This window comes from Cyprinus carpio, chromosome A12, assembly GCF_018340385.1.
Source record: "Cyprinus carpio isolate SPL01 chromosome A12, ASM1834038v1, whole genome shotgun sequence".
NCBI classification, from domain to species: domain Eukaryota; kingdom Metazoa; phylum Chordata; class Actinopteri; order Cypriniformes; family Cyprinidae; genus Cyprinus; species Cyprinus carpio.
Genome location: NC_056583.1, coordinates 7,964,582 through 7,984,940, shown reverse-complemented (window position 1 = coordinate 7,984,940; position 20,359 = coordinate 7,964,582). Strand labels below are relative to the sequence as shown.

The following is a 20,359-nucleotide window of genomic DNA, read 5'->3' as shown; positions in this document are numbered from 1 at the left end:
CTAATGGATGCGTACTCTCATATGCTGATTGTTCAGCATTAATCTAGGGGTGCATTTAAAGGGAACAGAATTGCCCCACAGAAATTAAGCAGCATTTGCACTCTGAACAAACTCTATGATTTGCTCAGAGGTTTTGTGCAAGACACAATATGACATCCAGAGCTGTGCAGCCTACGTTTCGTTGCTCAGCAGAGTTTACCAGTATCATCTTTTACTGTTTACAGGGTTATCTCAGTTGGTAAGGTGGTTGTTACTAGGCACTAGGCTCTATGCTCTGAGTTAGAGTGTGTTTACATTTAAACAGTGGATGGACAAAGAATGGAATATATTATCTTTCTTTTTGTATTTTTGTCAATATGGTACTAAACAGTGATAAATGAGTTAGGTCAAAAGTAATCAAAATCTATGCCACTTTTGCAGTGTAAAGAGAAACAGACCATGCACACACTTTTAAATTAAAAAGTAACAATGTTTTGTTTGGAGTTATGCAATAGTGTAACATGTTATATTTAAGTAATATTCCGCAGCACCTTGGATGGTGTGTTGATATACCACATGTGGTAAAAAAAAAAAAAAAAAAAAAGATTATCTCTACACAGACTAAAATAATTAGACATAAAATGTAAATAAATAAGAAAAAATAAACACTTGATAATGCCAAGCACTTTCTCACCTCATTGACATCAATGCCATTATTCACAGACCAGGTGGTCTGGAAATATTCCAGCATGCGTTGTTTAAGCTGCTGTGGTAGCCGGTGAACACGAATGAAGTCCTTCAGATCTTTCATGCGCGTGTGATATAGTGAGCGACGTGAGTACATGCGCTGGATGATGGCTGTTACATTCCCAAACACCACAGCGTGCATGAGAGCTGTGTAAGAGAAACAACCAATCTGATCCACCATCTAACAAACTAGAAATAAGGGCATTAAACAGGCTAATGTTAAACATGTAATGTTAAACACGTGACATTTACAGTACAATGAAAAAAGTCCATGAACCTGTTTGTGGCTGTTATTATAAATCCTGAGGTTCTGGCTCATGGGTGAGTGGTTTGTTCACATGGTGAGAATTATTGTTTTGTTAACTGTTTTTAGGTTGTGGGAAAACTCTAAACTACATTTTTTGAGACATTAGCAGAGATGTTTGTGTTGCCAATCATAGAAGATGATGTTAATAATGTTAATCATTTATAGAAAAGTTTTACATTTATGGATTTTTTTGTTCTTCTTTCTGTCCAGATTTAAAATCTACATTCTACGTAACATTTTGAAGCACTGTAGTGCTGTAGTATAACTATTTATGAGACTATCCTTTCTTATCCTACAAGAAGACACTGTTTCTTAATAATTAATAATTAATGACAGCATATTGTGCTTTCCTGTGACCATTGTTTTTTGTTTAATTGCTCACACATTAAAAGTGGTTGGATAAGATGGAGTAAGATGCCCCCTGGGACAAGATGATTATTATTTATTCTGTACCTTGTACAATATATTCTCCATTCCTACCCAGTGGAAGAGAGTTTTTTTTTTTTTTTTTTTTTTGCATGGTGACGGAAGGTGTATGACCACCATGTCTCTTCTCCAGGCAATGAGGTATGCATATGGTGAAGTCGATGTGGCATATGGTGAAGAATGATGTGTCTTTCAGCAGCTGGATTCAACACTTAAATAGATTCTTTCCCCACTGTTTGTGATATAGATGAGGTGCTGTGGCCAGACCAAAATAGGAGGGAGGTCTTACATTTGCATGTGTTTATTTGTTTGTTTTCCAGAAAACCCATTATCTTAATAATGTTTTTTCCTGGTTTTCTCCAGTTGGGTATGGAAAATGTGTTTTTTTTTATATATATATATAAAAAGAATGCATTTTGGGTATGCTACAAATGACCAAAATAGGAGGGAGGTCTTACTTCCTGGGATGTACATCTTACATCCCAGTTATTTGTCATTATATTGCATTTGTGTGTGTATTTTTATGTATACCTGAGTAGTTATGCATTACTGTAAAATTCTTTTATAACCAGCTACATTGTAACACTGACAATGAAAAAAGACAAAGACCCACTGGGATATTCAGAGTAACGTTTGAGTTGTGCAATGGTTTGTGTTAGTTGGTAGCCGGATCTATTCATATGATGCTAATATGTCATTTTGCTACAAAAGACAATTTTGGGCAGAGCCAGAGATAAAATAGTTTTAGATGCAGAGTTTGCTTGTACTAGAGATTTGCAGAGTTTAGCATTTTGTGTTTGTGGTTTTATAAGTGAAATTGTACAAATTCATATGAAATCACCACTGTACAATTTTTTTTAAATGTATTGGTTTTGGGCCAAAACATTGGCAAATTTGTGTAAACAATTGGGAAAACATTTGTTTTAACTAATTGTGGACATTATAAGCATTAAAATGCATTGTGTGTCTGTTTATTTATTAATATTTGAGTAGGTATAGGTATTATGTGGTATTTTTTTCACCTTAATTGTTTTCTCTTGATCATAGATGGCAAATTATTTTTTTATAATTACTAATTCAAAAAAAAAAAAAAAAAAAAATTTTACAGTAAAAAAAGAAAAACCCATTTGTAAGGTTAGATTTTTGTGTGTGTGTGTTTGGGACAATGGGCCAAAGATTCAGTAAACATGCAAATAATTGAGAAAAACTGTAAAATGGTGTTTAATAAATGTGTGACAATTTTCATGTTTTGTGTGTGTCTTTGAGGTTTTGTCTATAGAGTTTTGAAAAAATTTGCTATATTTTTTAGAAATCGTGCGTAAGCAATTATCAAAAACAGTTCAAATGCAGCAGCACATTGTGACAAATGAAATTGTCTAGAATACTGTGGAAGTTACTGCTTACCCCCAATGAGCATAGTGCAAATAGAGAAAATCTTCTCAGCATCAGTGTTGGCACAAACGTTGCCGAAGCCCACACTGGTCAGACTGCTCAAGGTGAAATACAGAGAGGCAATGTAAGCACTGCGAACCGAAGGACCACCAACTGTACTGTTGAAATAGGGCTTGTCCAAACGCCTGCCCAGCTCATGTAGCCAGCCTGACAGAAAGAACGAAACATCTTATATTGTCAAATATAAATACAGTCTGCTTTTAATAAAAATTATTACTTTTAAGGGAGTTCATGCTTCAAACACACACACACACACACACACACACACACACATACACACACACACACACACACACACACACACACACACACAAATATATATACTAAGCCCTCTTTCAGTGAACAAAAAATGAAGAGATAAAGTCTTAGTATTCAACGAATTGTACATTATGGTGATGATCAAATTCAAATTGTCTATTTACTAATTCTTCTATGCAAGAATGTGTTTATGGGACAAATCCTAACATGTGTTCATGCTTTGTTTTTTAAAAAACGCATTATTTTTCACATAATTTACCTTTATTCCACACCGATCTTTCCCTTCTCTGACAGACGCCTCGATTATTTCCTGTTTTTATGAAGCCCCTCCCTCAGAAATACGCGATGGGCTGAGATTGGTCAGCTGGCTCAGTGTACTGTGATTCGTTAAACCGCCTCTAGATCGCGTCTGAACATCCCGCCCCTCAAGCTCACAATGTGCTCCGGTTGTATTGTAAACAATGACGTAAACAATATACGGTTTTATTCTGATTAAAGCTTTAATACAGCACAGCAACCATACACTGTAAAAAATGATTGTGATCTTAACAGTAAAAGACTGTAAAAATGCTACAGTAAAAACCTGTTAATTGGTTATCAGTAAGTTTCCATACTATATACGGTGAATAAATGTAATTACATTTAATGTAATTTTACGGTAAAATAACGTTAAAATTACAGTTTTTGGAAGTGAAAAAGAAAAAGTCATTGTTGAATTTACAGTGAAAAACTGCATGACACTTCATATTTTATGTTTTTTCATTGAAATAACTATGTTTCTTCTTAGTTTTTTCTTATCAGTTGTGTACATTAGGGTTTTATCTTTCATCTAAAGTTGTTAAATTAATGTTTATTGCATTACTTCAGTATCATGTGTGTTACCATGATGGTTTTTACACAATGTCAAAATGTGACTGTGCACCTTCTATATATATATTATATATATATATATATATATATATATATATATATATATATATATATATCATATATATATATATATATATCCCTTCTCAGCTTGTGGAAGTTGGTGATGAGCTTTGATTCACCATGTTACTTTCTCATCACAACCAGTTTTTGGTGGTTAGTAGTGCATTACAATGGTTCAAAACAGATATTAGTACTTCAATATGTTGGTTTATGAACATTAGATCATTTAATGAAATACGGTATTTTATTGTGAATTTAAGTTAAGTCTGTAAAACCTAAAATGTTGCTACCATATTTTTAACGTTGAAGTTCTGGCAACCACAGCTGCCGGTATTTTACCGTAAATGTCACAGATTTTTCTTACAGTGTACGCGTGTCCATGTATAACGCTTCTCATTGCTATGTGAAAATAAGTGTATAAATGGAACAGTTTATTGGAGCTGATCTGACGATCTGAATGATCTTTATTTATCTGGGTTTGTGACGTAATGGACCTGGGAAGAAGCTCGTTGTAGTCCCTTACCTGCCGTTTTTGTAGACATTAAACTGCCAGAATTTTAAAAGACGTTATCTCTGTTTGCATTGAACTTTCAGTGCTGCAACTTTGCAAATATTGTTTATGCTCAAACAGCAAAATCACACACTAACGTTAAAAAAGTGAAATCGCAATCAACCACCCCTTTAATAATAATTATAATTTACTGTACAGTACAATAGTAAAATTATAATACTAATATTTACACTACTGTTGAAAAGTTAGATTTTTAATGTTTTAATGTTTTATTTTTATCTTATGCTAATCAAGACTGCATTTATTTAATGTATTCAAAACAGAAATAATTTTAACAAGTTTGTAGTCAGTAATTTTTTTTTTTTTTTTAAAGAAATTAATACTTTTATTCAGCAAGGATATGGTAAATTGATAAAAAGTGATAGTAACGACTTATATTGTTACAAAACATTTAGATTTTAAATATATATGCTGTTCTTTTTAACTTTTTATTTATCAAAGAATCCTGAAAAAAGTATCACAGATTCTAAAAAATGAAACTGTTTCCAACATGATAATAAATTAGCATTTTAGAATGATTTATGAAGGACCATTGGACACTGAAGCCTAGAGCAATGGCTGATAAAAATTCAGCTATGCCACCACATTAATAAATTATGTTATTTTATTAAATTTTAATACATTAAATAATAATATAAACATATATTAAAGTCTGCATGAACCGGAAGTTTCTGTCGACTTTATTTCAGTGTAGTGACGTATTTTCATCTGAAGCAGAATATTGAATAGAGGACATGGTTTTATTTTTGCGCTCCTCCTCTCTGCCTCTCACTAATAGCAACCTAACGGTTGGAGGGGCATGTTTAAGGATATTCTGCCCAAGCCGTCAAACCGACGTCATCAGAGAAGGAATACCATTCCAGAGCAGAAGCAAATGTTCAGATTTTGATTAAAGGTTACCAAGACAAACTATTTTTTTCAGCAGATTAACTTGCACGGATTAGTTGTTCACATCAAGAATTGCAATGTGCGCTAGCAAAGTAAATAAAGTCTATTTTGATTTCATGCGGACCATTATTTTAAATTGTAATATTATTTTACAATTTTACTGTTTATACTGTATTTTTGATCAAATAAATGCAGCCTTGATGAGCATAAGAGACTTATTTAAAAAGAATTAAAAACCTGATCCCAAACTTTTGATTGGTAGTATATATTTACAAATATTTTCAAATATTTATTTCTTCACTTTCAACATTAAACTATCAAGCTTCTATGTTGGTGCATGGAGATTCTTTGTTTAACTGACAACAAAGTATATACATGCTTTTTATTAGAAATGTGGTGGAATTCTCTGTTCACAAAATTATTGGAAATTATGCAAATGGAAGAGTTAACCTGGCAGATGTTGTGTACCCAAATGTTTAAGCAACTCCAATTCAGAGCACATACAGAAATTATGTTTGTATGGGGCAGCATTTACTGTGAACCAAGTTAATTTCAGCCAGCAGCAGAAATCTCATGCAAAAGTCCCCAACAGCGTGTTGGCAGACACAACCACCATCAGCTCCAAGGCACTCTTCCCTAGCTTCATATATGCCAAAAACTGATGAATAGTTTCCACGTGCTTGACTGTGAAATGCGCATTAGCCACACACAGTCACTAAGTCGAGTTGGACTTCTTACAGTTTTTTACAAGCTCTAGAACCCAATTCTCAATACTTTTTCAAAACTCTTTACACCAATAGTCTATGTGGGCTAAACTCTGGATCATTTTCCTTTGATTTGGCACAAAATACATTCAGTGACCACATCTTTCAAATTACATTTCTTACTCAGGCAAAACCACCACCAAAACTCTATGTACTACATGTCAAAACTGTTAAACTTAAATTCAAACATAAAACAAAACTGAATAACAGAAATTTGCTACATTTCTACAGTAACATTAAAATATATTCTAAACTAATTAAAATGAAAAACAATTGTATGTAGCTAAACCTACATTGGTTTTAGACTTTAAGTTTTGATCATCTATACAAAATGAGACGTTTATGAATAATTTTGTACTGTAATGTAAGCATGTAACATACAGTATACTGCAGTGAATTACCAACAGTTTAGAGCTGTCATTTTTGTTTTGTAAAGATATTTTACAAAAGAAAACAATGTATAATGCACTAGTCTCCAGCTGCGCCAATACCAACCAATTGCCAAGGTAGTTCAGAATGTGAAAGAAGCATAATTTGCACTTTGTGAACATGCATGAAGCCAAAAATAACCTTAAGTGGATAACTGTATATTGATAACATTTTCCTTCAAATATAAACCTCAGAGGTGTGTGATAAGGGATAATCTTACATGAAAGTACACATTTTTTAGATCCACAAAGCAGTCTCTGGTCTAAGATCCAGGATGGATTGAGACCAATCTGTTTATTCAGAAGGATAAGATAGAGTGCTGCAGGCATTACATCATTGCTAACAAGTTAACATTTTAGTGGTTACATAATCCTAAAGTCGATGGGTTTTTTGAATGGGTGATATTGAAGTCATGTAACTGTTGGTGTAATTAGTTTAAAGCCTACATTTAGCTTTATACTAGGTTGTGTTGAACAAAATGTTTAAGAATCATAAACTTTTGCTGGTCACTGAAATTATTTTCTGCAATGATCCAAAAGCCAACAGAAAAATGCTATTGATCAAAAGCTGGTCACTTTACGCGTTAGTCACATGGTCTCTTCCTCTCCTATTCCTAAGTGGGCGTTTTTGGCCAGAATAAGCATCAATGTGTCACCAAAGCAACTCTTTCAAAGATTTATTTAACTCATCAGAGTGTTTTAATATCTCACCAATGTCCCAGGCTCCATTAGCATTGGTCTCCATTTCTTTGCGTCCAATGATGTACCAGATGCAGGCCATCCAGTGAGCCAGCAGAGCGAACATCGACATGAGTAGCGTTAGTACCATGGCGCTGTACTGCGAGTATCTGTCCAACTTATGCAGCAGTCTTAACAGACGCAACAATCGCACAGTTTTCAGCAGGTGCACTAGAGATGTTTGAACAAGCACAAACGTGTGTGTCAATAGTACCTAGTAATCACATAATTTGCTTGCTCCAAAAAACTAACAAAAAAGTACTTTGTAATACTTTGGAAAACAAACATGGTAATCATTCAGTACCATGGCCTATACATGTAGATCATGGTACCACCATGAACCATCATACCCTCCCCATTCTACAATTTTTTATATAAGCCATATGATTGGGAAATAAAATGCTTTCTACATTCACACATGTGAACTTACAACAGTAATGTTAAATGCATAGAGCAGGTCAAAGGGCAGTGCAGCCACCAGATCCACGAAGAACCACGTGGTAGCGTAATGCAGACAGATGGAGCGAGGCTCGTACACCACCTGCCCTGACTGACTCACGTAGGTGGTGCGAAAGTTAAGAATGATGTCTGAAAGAGAAAGAAGATTAATGACATTTTCTTGGAAGTCTCCTTTTATTTAATTTTTTATTATTATTTACTTTGAGTCTCTTTTGAGGCATTTATACACTTATGTATTACAGGCGGTAACTGAAGTTTTCTGTGTTGATGATAAACCATCCAATTCTATAATGAATGTTCTTTCAGTTCAGAGGCTTGCTTTCTTAGTAAACTCACCCAGAATAAAAAGCATTTCCACTGCGATGTCACTAACTATCGTGCTCCTGCCTGCAGTCTCCAGATCACTGTACGCTGTGAAACACACATTGTACGGCACGGTAACAGCAACATAGAATGTAGCCAGTAGAATCATCCAATCCCACAATGCCTTGGACACACTATAATGCAGCAGGATGAATCGAGACTTCTGGACTGCTGCCACTTTGTACTCAGGCAGGGATGGTTTTTCAAACATGTCCTGAGGGAGAGAGGCACAGATTAAGGAATGAGAGCAAAGAAATTCAGAGATGAGTTCTATTTTATTATCTCAACTTCTTCAAGGCATTACAGAGATAATGAAGAGCAAATAAGTGGGTTTGCTAAAGCCTCCTGCTTTTCATATGTTTCTCATGAGAAAAATACTACAGTAATCTCACATTTGTTTCCTCTCCTTAAGATTGACTCATGAAGTAATGACTCATGAAGTTTGTTCATACCACATTAAAGGGATACTCCACCCAAAATAAAAAAAATTAGGAGGCTTGTGACTGTTCCATAGACTGCCAAATAAATAACAGTTTCAAGGTCCAGAAAAGTATGAAAGACCTCGTCAGAATAGTCCATCTGCCATCAGTGGTTCAACCGTAACGTTATGAAGCGAAGAGAATACTTTTTGTACACGAAGAAAACAAAAACAATGACTTTATTCAACAATTTATCTCCTCTGTGTCTCTCCACATCACCGTAGAGCCATTTTGGAGAACATCCGCTGAACGCAAACTGCATACGCTATTCTGTGTCAACCGAGAGATCAGTTATGAATTAACGAAACGCCTTTGTCCTTGTTCACTCTGTCTCGAATTGCACTCATGGAAAGTGCTTGAGCAACAGTGTCTGTTCTGCAGCTCAGTACGCTTTCAACAGGGTTTTTTTTTTGTCTTGAGTAAGACACTGTATGACATTCATGTTAGATGATTTGACTGATTTTTACATAGAAAGGGCGACAGCACACCGCATTAAAAGAAATGACATAAATGGCCAAATTCAAAAACGTAACTAAAATTAAATCATCTTTGAGAGCAAGGGTGCCCCCTGGTGTTTCGGGGACCCTACGCAGCTTGCATACTTTGTGTATTGGGAGGAATCGGCTCTGATTCTGATGATGTCTTTCATACTTTTCTGGACCTTGATAGTGTAATTTACTTGGCAATGAATGGGACAGTCACAAGCCTCCTGGTTTTCATCCAAAATATCATAAATGGTGTTCTGAAGACGAACAAAGCTCTTACAGGTTTGGAACGACATGGGGGTAAGCGATTAATGACAATTTTCATTTTGGTTTGGAGTATCCCTTTAACTAAAAATACTTTACACTACACTACAAGTCACTACCATCTGCATTTATTTGATCAAAAATACAGTAAAACAGCAATAATGTGAAATTTTATACCATTAAATTTTATTTATTTATTTTTATGTGAATATATTTTAAAATGCAGTTTATTCCTGTGATGGTACAGCATAAATGTTTTGAAATTAAAAAACAAAAAAACAAAACTGACCCACCCATCTGACCAGAGCCCTTAGAACTGTCCCAACTGTCCCGAATCTCGTTCTGAATCTCTCTTCATATTTTACAACCCCTTCCATAAGTCATAAAATGACGAATACGATGAATAAAGTCAAGGTCTGCCCTAAATATCCTGTTCTGTTCAAATGTCACAAAAATTACTTACTGGCATACTGTTTTAATAAAGTCTTTGATCACTGAAAGTAATAGAGAAGTAGAACTGACAGAATAATTTGTTATTATTCAGTAAATAACAGGAAACTACATTTAATCTTTATCTGCAAGGACATCTCATGACAGATGATAAATCTTGGTATTTCTTTAATTTAACTTTTACATCACAGAGGCGAGGGCATGGGTCAAGCTCGTGGTTTTTGGACATGATTAGTTTGAGGCAGCAAATCATGTGGTTTCTAATCCTCCATGCTCTCATTTGCCACACTCTTCATTAAGGTTAAAGAACAGATCCATGATGTCACTGAACACACAACAGAAGCTTTAAGACCCCCCTCTCCAAAAAAAATAAAAATAAAATAAAAATAAAATAATAATAATAATAATAATTTTATATATATATATAATCTGAGAATACATTATGAGGCCTCATTTAGTTCATAAAAAGAGTAGCTCCATAACAGATACTAGTCAGCTAATTTCAATTTACAGTAAATGACATTATCACCAAAAATCACAGCTGTTCTCCTTTCTTCAGTTGCTCATTCATAAACTGTGTTACCTGGGTTGGTTAATTCAATAGCATTCATGCACCATACTTAGTGCTCCTGTGAAACTGATGTAGAGTGTGACGAAATCTGAACACAAGTGGTCAGAGGAGACACATTCAAAACGCATGTTTACGAGCTGGAAACGATAAACTCATCTCAGCTGACATGTTGAATGAAACGCCAAAAAATGTAATGATTTCCAGTATATTTTATATAATTTACATGCATCAGGGATCAACTAACAATATGCAACAGAATCCCCAAACTCCCAAAACTTTACATGCAATGTAACTGACTTGAATTAAGGTCACTGGTCTGCCATAATGCTGAATAAATGTTCTCAACTCTTGCTTTTCCACTTTATGTGGCGGAAGCTATCATGAGCATTTGGAATTATATTTTTACAATAAAGTTTACAATAAATGTAACTTTAAACTTTAACTTTTTACAATAAAGTTAAAGTTAAATTATAAATATTTGTTTTCTCTGTTAATATTGAACATCTAGCTGGCTGACATATACTGTAAAAGGCTTTGTCAAAATTGCAACAATGACTTGAAAAGCTTGATCTCATCACTAGGAAAGGCTGAATTTGATCATTTTTAATTGGCTTTTTGCCTAATTTTACAGGACAGCAGACTGGAAGGTAGGTGTGCGAGAGGGTAAATGAGATGGGACTGGATCCTGGATCCCCGTCCAACCATTGGCAGTAGGCTGAGTAAGGACGCCCAGTGTCCTTTTCCCTGGGCACTTCCTCCAGCCTATCCCATGGGATGCCAAGGCATTCCCAGGCCAGCCAAGTAAACCCTACAGCATGTCCTGGGTCTGCTCCGGGGTCTCTTCCCAGTTGGACGTGCCTGGAACATCTCCACTGAAAGGTGTCTGGGAGGCATCCGGGCACCTCACCTGGCTCCTTTCAATGCAAAGGAGCAGTGGGTCTATTCCGAGTCTCTCCTGGATGTTCAAACTTCACACCCTGTCTCTCAGGGTCAGCCCAGACACTGTGCGGAGAAAACAAGGTTCTTGAACTTCTCTACTTGGGGAAACATCTCACTCCCTACCTGAAGCAGCCAATCCATGCTTTCCTGGCTGAGAACCATGACCTCGGGAGCTGACCCTCACTCCCGACACTCAGTCGCAAAGTAATTGCTGAAAGTCACAGCCCGAAAAAGCCATTAGAACTACATCATCCACAAAACAGCAGAGATGCCACCCTAAAGGCCCCCATTAGCACAGCATCTCTAAGGGGCCGTTTACACGACAACGTTTTCAGCAAAAAACAGGAAACATTTTTATGCGTTTTGCCTGTTCGTTTACATGACAAAAGCATTTTGGGGACTGAAAACACATATTTTTTGAAAATGCCATCGTTGTCATTTCCGGGTAAACACCCAAAACGGGAATCTTTGAAAATGGTGACTTCATGCGTGTGTTAGGTATGTAGATACGCGCAGTACGTGTTGATTTTAAAGGCAAGCGCAAACAAACATACACAACAATGACGGAGTACAAGGTAGTGTTGTTGCTGCTCAAGAGTTTGCTAATGCTTCTTCAGCAAAGTGTGGATTTACTTCACCAATATTACAACCAACAGTGGAGATGCATCATATACACATGGCAACAGGTACTGTTTACTAACAAGGTGACAGCGCCAACTACTGGCCTGGCATATGTAATACAGCATTTTAGTCCATTTTCGCGGATACGTGTAAACGCGAATCATTTTGAAAAAAACTGTTGTGTATACATGAAACTTTTTAAAAACGCAAGGGAAAAACTTTTCAGTTTTTGACTACATCGTTGTCATGTAAATATAGCCTAAAACAGTATGTCCTGAGCATGTGCACAGCCCTGAACCATCAAAAGTGTGAAATGTTTAGGAATTTACAGCCGTCTTGGAGTAACATTTTAGCTATAGAATTTCCAGCTATTACAGTAAATTATGAATTATTAAAAATTACATAAAATTTTCTGGCCCTTACATGTTGCTAAGAGAAAAAAATATATTTTTTGTGATGGAGCAAATGAAAATATGTGTAGGACACATTCAAATCTAAATATTTTGCCCTGCTTGTGATGCTTTATTGCCTATTTTTCTCTCAGTCGGTTGGAGTGTGATGGAGCGAAGGCAGGTGGCTCTGCTGAGAGTGAAGTTGTGCTGAAAACATGACCATCTGTTCACAGGAGCGATCGGAAATGTGACCTGCCAATCTGGCATCCTGTTCTGCCGTGGCAATGTGACATGTAGGATTAGACATCCTTTATACTTCTGGCCTGCACCTTTCACACTGTTTGAACATTTCCTGAGTCAAATGGTCACTGGAAAATGGGATCCTGCACAGATCCAATGCTTTACAGTAACTGTAATTCACAATCCAATGATTAAAAAAAGAAATGGTATTAGGAAATAGTGGACAGATTATTTCATGAGAAAAAAAAAACACTTTTGTAGTGTTGTAGTGTTGGTGATTTGAGCAAACCCCAGCAGTAACTGTGCAACTCATCCCACACCTAGAAAACCCTAACAACTACATATCATTTTCAGCATCATAGCAGTGCATTGCACACATTCAAGAACCATAGAAACTTATTGTCAAGTGTATTCTAAAACTGTGATACCATAAAAAAAAACTTGATAATATAATTTTTGCTCTCAATGCATTGTAATATTGTAAAATGTTACAAACAGGCTTGAATTTAATAAGCACTGACTAATTCCCTCTTTCTAGGAGTTACAAATCAATAAAAACATGCAATTATACAGGCAACTGTAAACGTATAGTTTTTATTAGCGGTGTAATGAAACATCAATCAAAGGATAGATGCATCAAAGGACTTCTGATATGACGTATCAATAAATCAAAAAGATCTACTTATATTTTCATATATCCATAAGGTGACTAAAAGATTTGTTTAAAAAGATGTCAAAATTTAATCTAGGATGTCATCAAATACTTAAGTTTTAAGAAATAATTACTACAAAACATGTTTTAATGGGCTTTAACTTTTTTAGTACGTAGTTTATACATTTACTCACCCGGCTTAAGTTGGCATCATTTTTCCTGTCACTGGTAAACTGGCTGGTTAGCTGGTAAATCATGGTGTGACCCCTCCTTCTGGCTTTACTGAAATTAGAGTTTCCAGTAGTCCTTTTGTATGGCTTATTATCTGCACAAAATGAAAATAGTTATAACAGCCTTGACAGTTTACAAATCATAAACATTTAAAATTGTCTAACTGTATGATTGCACTGGAGTGTGCATATGTTTTAGCAGTTATATGTTTTGATTATGCAACTTCCAAGGCCTGTGAACACTACTGATTACACTATCCCTTTACACCATTTGCATGTGATGTTAGCTTTCACACTAAAATGGTTTAGCTTCTATCTAAAAGATATAATCTTTTTTCTGGAAGCTCCTCTTACTGTGTGGTCATCCTAAGGGCTATGTTTTGATCTTACTTAATTTTTTGTTCTACAGTACATGTGCCCTCTAGGCTCCAAACATGCTATTTCTTATCAAATGGCTTCTCAGAAACCGCATTCCAGTGGTTTGAGTGTTACCTATCAGATAAATCCTTCAAAGTATCTTGGAGAGGTGAGGTGTCCAAGTCGCAACATCTTACTACTGGGGTTCCTCAGGGCTCAGTTCTTGGACCACTTCTCTTCTCTGTCTACATGGCATCATTAGGTTCTGTCACTCAGAAACATGGCTTTTCATACCACTGCTATTCTGATGACACTCAACTCTACCTCTCATTCCATCCTGATGATCCGACGATAGCTGCTTGCATCTCAGCTTGTCTAACAGACATTTCTTGCTGGATGAAACACCATCACCTTCAACTCAACCTTGCCAAGACAGAACTGCTTGTGGTTCCAGCAAACCCATCGTTTCATCACAATTTCACCATCCAGTTAGGCACATCAACCATAACTCCTTCAAAAACAGCCAGAAATATTGGAGTTATGATTGATGATCAGCTGACTTCCTCAGACCACATTACTAAAACTGTCTGGGACTGCAGATTTGCTTTATTCAACATCAAGAAGATCAGGCCCTTTCTTTCGGAGCATGCTGCACAACTCCATGTTCAAGCTCTTGTTCTGTCCAGGCTGTACTATTGCAATGCTCTCTTGGCAGGTCTTCCAGCCAGTTCTATCAAACCTTTACAATTAATCCAGAACGTGGCAGCAAGATAAATTTTTAATGAGCCAAAAAGAATGCATGTCACACCTCTGTTTATCAATTTGCACTGGCTACCAATAGCTGCTCGCATAAAATTCAAGGCATTGATGTTTGCCTACAAAACCACCACTGGCTCTGCACCCCTTTACCTAAATTCATTACTTCAGACTTATATGCCCTCTAGAAGCTTGCATTTCTGCAAGTGAACGTTGCTTGATTGTGCCATCCCAAAGAAGCACAAAGTCACTTTTACGAACTTTTAAATTAAATGTTCCCTCCTGGTGGAATGACCTTCCCAACTCAATTAGAGCCTTAGCCATCTTCAAAAATCGGCTAAAAACACATCTCTTCCATCTTTATTTGACCCTTTAACTCTAGCACTCTCTATTCTAATTCTATTCTAAAAAAAAAAAAAACTAACTAGCTTTCTAATCTAATCAATTAACAAAAGCAAAAAAGACCTCTAACACTAGCTTGCTCTATTCTTTTTCTATTCTGTTTTCTTTTTATTTATTATATTATTTAAAAAGCCCTTGCTATGTGTACTGTGTTAAGCTAACTGATACCTGTTATAGCACTTGTATATCATTGATCTTTTGTTGATTTTGATTGTTTCCATTGTCCTCATTTGTAAGTCGCTTTGGATAAAACCATCTGCTTAATGACTAAATGCAAATGTAAATTTAAATGTCAACAACCAAAGGTAAGTGTTTTCTAGACTATTTATTTTCCCAAATTAAAAAAAACAAACAAACAAACAAACAAACAAACAAACAAACAAACAAACAAACAAACAAACAAACAAACAAAAACTAGTGAGACTCATGTTTGTAGTGTAGACAGTACCATCAGTTCTGCTGCTGTGATGGCTCTTGTCTTTTGTTTCTGTGATATCCTTGAATGAAAACAGAAAAAGCACCATCTCCCCCTTCTCATTCTTAATGGGCATGATGTCCAACAGACACCAGAATGAGCTTCCTGTGATAACACACAGAATAGAGTTGCAGAATTACACACAGACATAAAACAGTGATAAAAATATCAGAAGAGGACAGCTACAGAAGAGCTACATTAGTAGTGGGGTGGTGATTTTGAAGCAATTAAACTTACAGCTTTTTCACTATTAATTAAGGTGACCAGACTTCTGAAATGGAAATTGGGGACATTTTTCTAGTTCAATGTTTAAAATAGCATTGAAATCTCACTTGATGTTGTCTATCAATTTAAAAGGGACGATATATATATATTTTTTAATTGTTGTGGGTTCCATATCAATATTATATTAAATAAACAATTAAAAGATAATAGTTTTAACAAACATTGTCTGTGCTGGTAAAGCACAATAATAAGTGTGTTCCATTCTCTTTTTGCACTTCACGTCACTATTGCAGAGGATCCTCTCCAATAAATAATGAAACACCACATATCATCATCATGACAAAATACACTGAAGGGGGTGACCAGCACCATACATAATTAAAATGTTTTTTATTTTTTTTGTATAGAAAACTATTATCTCATGTGAGTGTGCACCATTTAAATAACCCCTCACAAAAACACAGTTTATTTCTTAATGTGGAAAAAGTTCTAAATTAGCACCAGAATAATGAATGCAAAGTATTGTTCTATACTCAAGAGCTTTTTAAGAAAATATCAAAAAATTATTGGAATAAAATACTTAAATAAAAGTAATAATCATTCCTTAAACAATAATCATTCCTAAATTGTGATTGGCAAAGAAGGGCTTCTTGCAGTGAGGTTAACAGCACTGGATATCACTATTTGTGTCACTCTGTTTGACTGTGTTCACGTCGTTTCAGGTGAGAGTGAGTGGTGCGGTGTGGGGAGTGACTTTGATTTGAGCTAGGAGCAGGTTTTTTGAGTGTCTGTGTTTTCTTTCTCTCTCTCGCTCTCTGTGCATGGTCAGCGAAGGTTGGTCTCTCAGCTGTGTGGGGAGTGAGAAATGGAAAACTTGGACTTTATGTGGAAGAACATGGTATTTCACTGTGTTTTGGTGTCCAGACAGAGTTTTTCCCTCGCCTGCAAGATGCGACTCTACAGAGCAGCTTTAAGAATGGATGGATTATATCTGAAATCTACTAACATATAATTTCTTGTTTATTTAACTGTTCGGTATTATACTATAAATGTCAAAATAGGATGTGATTACTCCAGTCCTTGTTTGGGTGAGATGATTTTGTATGACACATTTGTTCACTGTTATGCAGATGACACTCTGTTTTATATTTCCTCATGACTTGACAAAACTCCTCAATTTTCCAATTTAGCAGAGAGTATTAGAGGTAACTGATGTTGGAAGGCTAGTAATTTCTCTTTTTTTAATTCTGAAAAACAGAGGTTTTAATTATTGAACCAAACTCTTCCAAACATGAGCTGTTAGAATATAATTTGCTCAAAGTCACAGCAGTGACAGTATATGAAGTAGGGCAGTGGTTCCCAATTCCTTTCGACCCCCAACCCAGCCCAAGTCACTGCACATTTTGTATGTCCCTCATATCTAACACACCTCATTTAGATCATCAACTAGAAGAGAGCACTTATTTATGTCAGATAAAATTGTGCAGAGCAGTGGGGCAGTTTTGAGATTTTAGAGCCACTGATGTAAGGGAACTCAGTTCTAGGAAATTCCTCACAATCTACACCAGAATTTTTTTGGGGCTGCTGTATTAAATTGGCTGTTAAAGCTGTCCACTTCTCTCAGCCGCTTGCAGTACAAGTAATGTATGATAAAAGTCCTAGAGTAGTAGAGTATTATTACCATTCTTCTTGTAGAACTGCACCTCAGCCTGGTACTCTTCCTTGCTCTCCAGTGCTTTCTCCACACCCTGAGAAACCTGCTCACTCGTGCCTGAGCCATATAGGAAATGACAGCTGCAGTTCTTCTGCATCACCTCTGTTCGCCCGAACCCTGTCAGCTCACAGAATCCATCCGAACAGTACACAATAGGATAGCCACGGTGACCCTGAGCATTCCCAAGGAGGAAGTTGCTGTCTGTGGGACAGAAGAGAGATCAGGATTATTAATATTGTGAAAGACATTCTAAAGCTAGTTGTAAGTATTGTGTTTTGTGCAGTATTGTTGCTGTACTGATTCATCATTTCCAAATCAATACCCACACTTTGCAGTTTCTGCACATGACTCCATGTCTCTTGATGTATTTCTGGTATTAGTTTAATAATTGCAGTGCACAGTGAATAATACTATAAGTTGTTTCTTTGATAAAAATATACTTTTTTATATACTTTATACTTTTTGTATACACAACACCTGTATACACTGCACCAAAGATGAAGTATGTGGTAACTTATAGCTACCCTAGTTCAAAATAATTTGGGGGTGTTAAAGCAGTGTGAATCTATTGGATTTCTTTGGTCCATAGGTCCTTGGGTGTAAAGAGTGAAGTGGACAGTCAACAAGAACAAAAACCAGGTCACTGAGTAGCTTCTTATCTCTGACATGAAGGTTCAGCTTGACAGGGGATAACATTTGAGACTAAAAGGCACAAGTAATGATTTGTTGAATCACCTTGTCTTTGTGAAGGAACAGCTTGAACCCTATATCTGATGCATTCACTTCGAAAATGAAAGGTTTAGTAGGGTCTGGGTAGTGGAGGATATTAGGGTAGGGACACAAACTGGCCACGGTTTTCAATCCTGGTTCTAAGGGCCCACATTTTGTGTGCTTTTTCTAAAACACCCAGTTCATGGAGCGCTCTGCTAATGAACCAGAATTGAAAATCCCTGTCACTGTTGTATGTGGCTAACTTGTGATCACACTTTGAGTAGAATTTACATTGTTGCCGTTCAGTTGCTTGAAGACAGTAATGACTGATTACCATGGATTCCTTAGTTATTCAAAAAACTTCACAGAAGTGCTGTAATCCCTACAGTACAAGGCTCAGTCTTGTTTCCTCAAACTGCAGTGGCCCAATCTCTCTAATCTGAAGTGAGTAGGGAAATGATGAATGCAAACTTTAAGGTAATGATATTTCAGCCGAGAAGTAGGCAGTTGGGCTGTCATCATGTTGAGAGATTGAGTACCGTTGATGAGTTGCAAACAGTACATTTCCTTATTTTCCTTCCAGAAATTTAGCAGCTGTTGTTGTTGTTCTTCTCAACAGATCTTCTGCATTTAGTGGCAGATCGAGCACTGCTCAATGCCAGCAGTAGGGTGTCTGCAGCAGGGCTAATGAGTGATGCAGATTTGCTAAAATTATTATTCACATCTGTCCTGCCTTGACATTTGGGGATCACTAAATCTTTTTAAATATATACATTTGTATATATTTAAATGGATACAAAGTGGGCCAGCAATATTTGTCCACCTTACAAGAAAAAGTATTCTTTGCATTAAGTACAGTCACAATAATATTTGTTTAGATTTTAGTGAGCAACCTTAGTTAGAAATGAAAATCTGAATGTCATACTACCTTTCATAATGAGGGAGTCCTTTGAGGTCTAGTCACAACCACTAGGGTCATATTGCATCAACCACAATTATTTTCTAGTAAAACCGTGTGACAACTAGCCCTGATCTACATTATATGGGCTTACAAAAATAAAGGTTGTAAAGAATATAAGTAAAATGATCAGCATTTAACTGTAATCAATCATAGTAAATCATGTTTTCTGCATAGATATTCCAAAGTTCTTTCAGTAAATCACCGGTTAGTACCAAAAGCCCAGTTTCATCACTGTTCATCACTTCGACTACTGCACAGGAAAGCTTATCACTGCAACTACTGCACAGGAAAGCTTATCACTGCAACTACTGCACAGGAAAGCTTATCACTGCAACTACTGCACAGGAAAGCTGGTCTCTACGGCAACAAGAAGGCAGCTATTTTAGGTTGTGAGAACACTGGTGCTCTGTTACCCAGAAGCATCTGCGAAGTTAACATCACTGACACATCATTGGCTTTAAACTGTCCATCTTAAACTGTTTTAAGAAATACAGACCTATTAAGACATCATTAACATTTTATTTCTCATAATGGCAAAAGTCAACTTCAGTTCAAGCTTTAGTTTGAAGAACATGACAATAAGTAAAATGAAGAAAAAAGAAATGAATCCACAAGCAAATAAAATGTCCTCTTCCTCTGGCTGAGAATGAACGGCAGACAATAGAAAGTAAAAAGTTGTGAAATTTGGCACACTCATAGGAACAGTCTAAGCACTGAGATTGTGTGCAGTTTCGTAGCTATATATATATTAAACATACATACAGGTACATATATATATATATATATATATATATACATATATATATATATATATATATATGCATAAAATGTTCATTAATTATGTTTTATAAATGTGTAGTTTTATTTATTATTATTTTATTAATTATGTCTTTGTGTCATGTATATCTTTTAAGCATAGCATACTGTTCAATAAGAAGCTGTGAATGTGCATGCTGTTGTGTATTTATGTGAGAGATGTTGTCTAACAGAAGAGATTATGTTTGTAAACTGTGTGAGGGATTTTCTTTTCATTACTAGTAAGAAAGCACAGATGGGAGGATTTTATTCTAGTTTTTGTATATATGTTGTATGGCTGCCTTTTTTGTGTACTAGTATGAATACTGT

At 35.9% G+C, this 20,359-nt stretch overlaps 1 protein-coding gene across 2 annotated transcripts in view; it reads right to left on the bottom strand.

Annotated features, from left to right (window-relative positions):
- LOC109050289 (potassium voltage-gated channel subfamily H member 4-like) overlaps nucleotides 1-20,359 on the bottom strand; it is a 30,848-nt gene that overhangs the window by 8,521 nt on the left and 1,968 nt on the right. For both annotated transcript variants that reach the window (XM_042767374.1, XM_042767375.1), the window contains exons 2-9: nucleotides 17,530-17,763; nucleotides 15,597-15,728; nucleotides 13,598-13,728; nucleotides 8,284-8,524; nucleotides 7,919-8,076; nucleotides 7,462-7,669; nucleotides 2,864-3,058; nucleotides 674-873 (exon numbers count right to left, since the gene is read on the bottom strand). In XM_042767374.1, coding sequence (XP_042623308.1) covers nucleotides 674-873; nucleotides 2,864-3,058; nucleotides 7,462-7,669; nucleotides 7,919-8,076; nucleotides 8,284-8,524; nucleotides 13,598-13,728; nucleotides 15,597-15,728; nucleotides 17,530-17,763 — 1,499 coding nt within the window. The remainder of the gene's footprint in view (nucleotides 1-673; nucleotides 874-2,863; nucleotides 3,059-7,461; nucleotides 7,670-7,918; nucleotides 8,077-8,283; nucleotides 8,525-13,597; nucleotides 13,729-15,596; nucleotides 15,729-17,529; nucleotides 17,764-20,359) is intronic.